Here is a 6,742-nt window from a genome sequence, read left to right as displayed (position 1 = left end):
AAGTTCGGTTCTGTCGAAAAAAAAAAAATTTTTTTAAAATTTGATAATTAAAAATTAGGTTAAAAATTATCGGCAAAAAAAAACTTATTTCTTTTTAAAAATTAGCGTTTTAAGAAAGGTACAGGGAATATTATTTAGGAATGTATAACCGGTTCTATGGATAAAAAAAAATAAAAAAAAAATTTGATAATTAAAAATTAAGTTAAAAATTATCGGCAAAAAAAAATTTATTTATTTTTAAAATATAGCGTTGTAAAAAAAGTCAAGCGAATGTTATTTAGCAATGTATGTCCGGTTCTATTGATGAAAAAAAAATAAAAAAAAATTTGGTAATTAAAAATTAAGTTAAAAATTATCGGCGAAAAAGAAATTTATTTATTTTTAAAATATAGCGTTGTAAAAAAAGTCAAGCGAATGTTATTTAGCAATGTATGTCCGGTTCTATTGTGAAAAAAAAAAAATTAAAAAAAAATTTGTTAATTAAAAATTACGTTAAAAATTATCGGCAAAAAAAAATTTATTTATTTTTAAAATATAGCGTTGTAAAAAAAGTCAAGCGAATGTTATTTAGCAATGTATGTCCGGTTCTATTGATGAAAAAAAAATAAAAAAAAATTTGGTAATTAAAAATTAAGTTAAAAATCATCGGCGAAAAAGAAATTTATTTATTTTTAAAATATAGCGTTGTAAAAAAAGTCAAGCGAATATTATCTAGCAACGTCAGTGCGGTTCTATTGATAAAAAAAAAAAATAAAAAAAAAATTTGGTAATTAAAAATTGGGTTACAAATTATCGGAAACAAAAAATTTATTTATTTTCAAAATATAGCGTTGTAAAAAAAGTAAAGGGAATAATATTTAGGAATGTAAGTCCGGTTTTATTGATAAAAAAAAATTAAAAAATAACTTGGTAATTAAAAAGTGATTAAAACATTATCGGTGGGGAAAAATTTTTCCACTTTGAAACATTAGATTCGCAAAAAAAAGGCTGTAAATATTACATAAGGATGTAGGTCCAGTTCTATTGCTAAAAAAAAACAATATCTATCTTTTGCAGATTCATCCAATATCTCACAACAGTATAAGCCAAACAATGAATGGGTTTCGAGGCAAAACTAAAGGTGAATGAGAAAATATAATATTAAAATGTATATTATGATAATGAATAATGGGTACAAAAAAAATGATATAAATTTTTCAGTTGTTAGCTTTATTTGGACAATAATAAAGAAAACGAGTACGATGTTAATTGCAGTATGATTTTATTTGATAAGTTTAAGTTAAATCTTTAAAGTTAAATAAAATTTAATTTTCTGAATCTTACAGGGAGAGGAAGAAGAATGAAAGAAACGCGTGCCCGCCCAGCACTACAACGCGATGCCATCGCGCCAAACGGACCACGAACTCGACTTAGAACTGACCGAGGTGGACCAACCAACGAAGCGGGCACTCTCAACAACCCGCAGCTGCCCGGAGCTCAGCATCCGGCAGGCAATGCCAACCAGCTTCAACGACACCAGGAGCCAGGGGCTGTAAACAACCCGCAGCTGCCAAATGCTCAGCAACTAGATGACAATGTCAACCAGATGCCAAGACATCAGGAACCGGGGGCTGTTAACAACCCACAGCTGCCAAATGCTCAGCAACTAGATGACAATGTCAACCAGATGCCGAGACATCAGGAACCAGGGGCTGTTAACAACCCACAGCTGCCAAATGCTCAGCAACTAGCTAACAATGTCAACCAGATGCCGAGACATCAGGAACCGGGGGCTGTTAACAACCCACAGCTGCCAAATGCTCAGCAACTAGCTAACAATGTCAACCAGATGCCGAGACATCAGGAACCGGGGGCTGTTAACAACCCACAGCTGCCAAATGCTCAGCAACTAGCTAACAATGTCAACCAGATGCCGAGACATCAGGAACCGGGGGCTGTTAACAACCCACAGCTGCCAAATGCTCAGCAACTAGCTAACAATGTCAACCAGATGCCGAGACATCAGGAACCGGGGGCTGTTAACAACCCACAGCTGCCAAATGCTCAGCAACTAGCTAACAATGTCAACCAGAGGCCGAGACATCAGGAACCGGGGGCTGTAAACAACCCACAGCTGCCAAATGCTCAGCAACTAGCTAACAATGTCAACCAGATGCTGAGACATCAGGAACCGGGGGCTGTTAACAACCCACAGCTGCCAAATGCTCAGCAACTAGCTAACAATGTCAACCAGAGGCCGAGACATCAGGAACCGGGGGCTGTAAACAACCCACAGCTGCCAAATGCTCAGCAACTAGCTAACAATGTCAACCAGAGGCCGAGACATCAGGAACCGGGGGCTGTAAACAACCCACAGCTGCCAAATGCTCAGCAACTAGCTAACAATGTCAACCAGATGCTGAGACATCAGGAACCGGGGGCTGTTAACAACCCACAGCTGCCAAATGCTCAGCAACTAGCTAACAATGTCAACCAGATGCCGAGACATCAGGAACCGGGGGCTGTAAACAACCCACAGCTGCCAAATGCTCAGCAACTAGCTAACAATGTCAACCAGATGCCGAGACATCAGGAACCGGGGATTGTAAACAACTCACAGCTGCCAAATGCTCAGCAACTGATTGGCAATGCTAACCAGTTATCAAGATCCTTAATGCTGCCAAATTTTAGCATACCACCTCCAAAGATTGCGCAGCGACCGTCTTCTATCGAGCCCCATCTGCCATCAAAGCGCACAATGAAAGCCATTCAAAAGTTCAACCGCAATTACTCGAAGCTCTTGGAACAGGTTGGAAAAAATCAGCAGCAATCCCAAGAGTTGTCAGGATGGAATCAACTGCAGCAGCAACGATTGCAACCACAGAAGCAGCAATTGCAACTGCAGCAGCAGCAACTGATGCAGCAGCAATTGCAACCACAGCAGCAGCATTTGCAACCACAGCAGCAGCAATTGCAACCACAGCAGCAGCAATTGCAACCACAGCAGCAGCAATCACAACCACAGCAGCAGCAACTGCAACTACAGCAGCAGCAATTGCAACCACAGCAGCAGCAATTGCAACCACAGCAGCAGCAATCACAACCACAGCAGCAGCAACTGCAACTACAGCAGCAGCAATGGCTATCACAGCAGCAGCAATTCTTACTACTGCAGCAGCAAGTGCTACCTCAGCAGCAACAATTGCTCCTACAGCAGCAGCCGTTGCTACCACACCAGCTGCAATTGTTACCGCAACAGCAGCCACTTCTTCAACAGCAACCTGGGATCTTACTTCCTCCTAATTTAGCCCATCAGCACATTTATCCTCCATTTAATTTTCCTAATCATCCACCGAATTTCTCTACTCTTTTCTATCCGTACTTCTGCCTTCCTAATCAATACGCTCGTCCTTAGAGTTTACTGAGAAAAAAAATATTCTTTAACAATATATTCAAAGACAGTATCCGTCTACAGTATACTTCTCGTATTTGTATATCTATATTTAGTAAAATCTAGTAAATATAAATATACAAATACATGAATGGTTAGGTACTGGGTCTTTTACATTATGTTATAATAATAATAATAATATTATTAAAAAAAATATTTATAACATAAATTTTAATAAAAAAAATAATAATAATCATAACAATATTGATATCATTAATAATTAAAATTATAATAATTATTCACTTTTTTAAAAAGCTGTACGTTTTTCCAAAAAAAAAAAAATAATAAATCAACAATTTATAAAAATGTATTAAGTTATTAATAATATTATTCTTGAAAAAAAAACTGTGATTTATTCTATCCATGTGTTTAGTTTAAAAATTATAGTCAAAAAATATAAATAATTTAAAAAAAAAAAATTTCTTTTAACTATAACACTCAGAATTCAAATTTTCGCTCTCATTTTATAAAACAAAATGGCCGACATTAACCTATGGGTTGTTGACGTTAAAAGGTTTAAGTGAAAGTAGTGAGTCAAAGTAATGTCTGAATTATTTTGTTTACTTAATTTTCGTACATAAAAATTAATTATTTACATTTATAATAAAATAAAAAATTAAGGAATCAATAATTATTAAAAAAAAAAAATTCATTTCTTGCCTCGTTTCTCTTTTTAACATATTTCTATCTTGTCTTTGCTCTCAGCTGCCTCCGGTCGTTCCGTACCCTTTGATAATATTCATCTCTATCGATGATCGAGATGGAAACAATGGTTCAACTTTAATTATTTTAATAATTCAAAAGTGACGCTATATTGTTTTAATGTAATTTTACAAATATTAGCGTTAATAATATGTTGTTTTTTATTGGATTCACTAAAGCCTCCTTAGATAGTAAACGTCAATTAACGTAATTAAATTACGATGTATATCTAAAAAAATTTAATTGGACAACTAAATAAGGTAAATATGTTTGGAGATTAGAAGAATTAATTTAATCTTGATTAATGGATAAATAAATAAAATATCAGAAATGATCAACAATAATCTTCACTTAAATGATTTGAAGGTTAGAATACAAAGAAGAATACAACGATGAAAGGTACAAGCATAATAATCATGAGGAAATGATAATACTACGGAAGGAATAATGGAATTTTGTCATCGCTTACATACTGAAGATGTGAATTTTATAATACTAGGGACATGATTGATTATTTTACAATACTTACAAAAACAGGTAAATTTTATTCGATACAACAAACATGAAAGAGGCAAATATTTTAACACTACATAAATTAATTTCAGCAATGAATAAAAGATAAATTGGCATATTTGGAAACACGACAATTATCATAATTATTTATGGTCTGAAAATATAAACTAAAAAGTGAAAAAGTGATTGCAAAATTGTATAGGAATGAGGGGCCGGTACTGCTGACAAAAAAAATATTTGAAAAATGTATTAACAATTTGATCGCTAAAATTTGATGGCCAAACAAAAAAATTACCTAATTTCGAAGAATTTGTATTGTAAAAAAGCATAAGTGAAATTGTATACGGATGAAAGGGCCGGTACTGCTGATAAAAAAATATTTGAGAAATTTATTTACAAATTAATCGCTATAATCTGATGGCCAAAAAAGAAATTAATTTATTTTTAAGAATTTGTATTGTGAAAAAGTGTTTGTGAAATCGTATAGGGATGACGGGCCGGTACTGCTGATGAAAAAATATTTGAAACATTTTTTTACAAACTAATCGCTATAATTTGATGGCCAAAAAAATTAATTTATTTTTAAGAATTTGTATTGTAAAAAAGTGATTGCGAAATTGTATGGGGATGAGGGGCCGGTACTGCTGATAAAAAAATATTTGAGAAATTCATTTATAAATTAATACACAATATCGCTCACTTTTTTACAATTCAAATTCTTGAAAATTAACTAATTTTTTTTGTTGACCATCAAATTATAGCATTTAATTTGTAAATAAATTTTTCAAAAATTTTTTTATCAGCAGTATCGGCCCCTCATCCCCATAAAATTTTGCAATCACTTTTTTTGTAGAATTTGTATTATGGAAAAGCATAAGCGAAATTGTATAGGGATGAGGAGCCGGTATTGTTGATAAAAAAATATTTGAGAAATTTATTTACAAATCAATTGCTATAATTTGAAGGCCAAGAAAAAAAATTAATCAATTTTTAACAATTTGCATTGTGAAACAGTGCGAGCGAAATTGTATAAAGATGAGGGGCCGGAACTGCTGATGAAAGAATATTTGAAAAATTTATTTTCAAATTAATTGCTATAATTTGAAGGCAAAAAAAAAATTAATTTATTTTTGAGAATTTGTATTGTGAGAAACTGTTTGCAAAATCGTATAGGGATGAGGGGCCGGTACTGCTGAAAAAAAAATATTTGAGAAATTTTTTTACATATTAATCGCTATAATCTAATGGCAAAAAAAAAAATTAATTTATTTTAAAGAATTAGTATTGTGAAAAAGTGTTTGTGAAATCGTATAGGGATGACGGGCCGGTACTGCGGATAAAAAAAATATTTGAGAAATTTTTTTACATATTAATCGCTATAATCTAATGGCAAAAAAAAAAATTAATTTATTTTAAAGAATTAGTATTGTGAAAAAGTGTTTGTGAAATCGTATAGGGATGACGGGCCGGTACTGCGGATAAAAAAAATATTTGAGAAATTTTTTTACATATTAATCGCTATAATCTGATGGCAAAAAAAAAAATTAATTTATTTGAAAAAATTTGTCTTGTGAAAAAGTGATTGCGAAATTGTATAGGGATGAGGGACCGGTACTGCTGATGAAAAAATATTTGAGTAATTCGTTTATAAATTAATACATAATGTAGCTCTCGCTTTTTCACAATACAAATTCTTCAAAATTAACTAATTTTTCTTTTTGGCCATCAGGTTATAGCAATTAATTTGTAAATAAATTTTTTTAATATTTTTTCATCAGCAGTACCGGCCCCTTATCCGTATACAATTTCGCAATCACTTATTCACAATACAAATTCTTAAAAATAAATTAATTTTTTTTTGACCATCAAATTATAGCAATTGATTTGTAAATAAATTTCTCAAATATTTTTTTATCAAAAATACTGGCTCCTCATCCCTATACTATTTCGCAAATACTTTTTTTGTAGAATTTGTATTGTAAAAAAGCATAAGCGAAATTGTATAGGAATGAGGAGCCGGTACTGCTGATAAAAAAATATTTGAAAAATTTATTTACAAATTGATGCTCTTAAAGTGATGGCCAAAAAAAAAAATTA

At 32.3% G+C, this 6,742-nt stretch overlaps 1 protein-coding gene and 1 long non-coding RNA gene across 3 annotated transcripts; both read left to right on the top strand.

Moving 5' to 3' along the window:
• Positions 1-1,023: 1,023 nt before the first annotated feature.
• On the top strand, positions 1,024-3,394 carry LOC128669037 (putative uncharacterized protein DDB_G0271606). Its single transcript, XM_053743200.1, has 2 exons — positions 1,024-1,120; positions 1,326-3,394. The coding sequence occupies exons 1-2, from the start codon at positions 1,093-1,095 to the stop codon at positions 3,392-3,394; spliced, it is 2,097 nt and encodes a 698-aa protein (XP_053599175.1). The 5' UTR covers positions 1,024-1,092.
• A 550-nt stretch (positions 3,395-3,944) lies between these two features.
• Positions 3,945-6,346, top strand: LOC128667289 (uncharacterized). 2 transcript variants are annotated; one of them, XR_008403307.1, is made up of 4 exons: positions 3,945-3,969; positions 4,136-4,392; positions 4,499-4,669; positions 4,738-6,346. It is a non-coding gene; the product is annotated as an uncharacterized LOC128667289 (long non-coding RNA). The 2 variants fall into 2 exon arrangements; XR_008403306.1 differs by having other exon boundaries at positions 3,946-4,392.
• Positions 6,347-6,742: the final 396 nt, after the last annotated feature.

The sequence above is a fragment of the Microplitis demolitor genome, chromosome 2 (genome assembly GCF_026212275.2).
Source record: "Microplitis demolitor isolate Queensland-Clemson2020A chromosome 2, iyMicDemo2.1a, whole genome shotgun sequence".
In the NCBI taxonomy this organism is placed as follows: domain Eukaryota; kingdom Metazoa; phylum Arthropoda; class Insecta; order Hymenoptera; family Braconidae; genus Microplitis; species Microplitis demolitor.
Note: the sequence above shows the minus strand (reverse complement) of the source record. Positions and strands in the feature narration are given on the sequence as shown.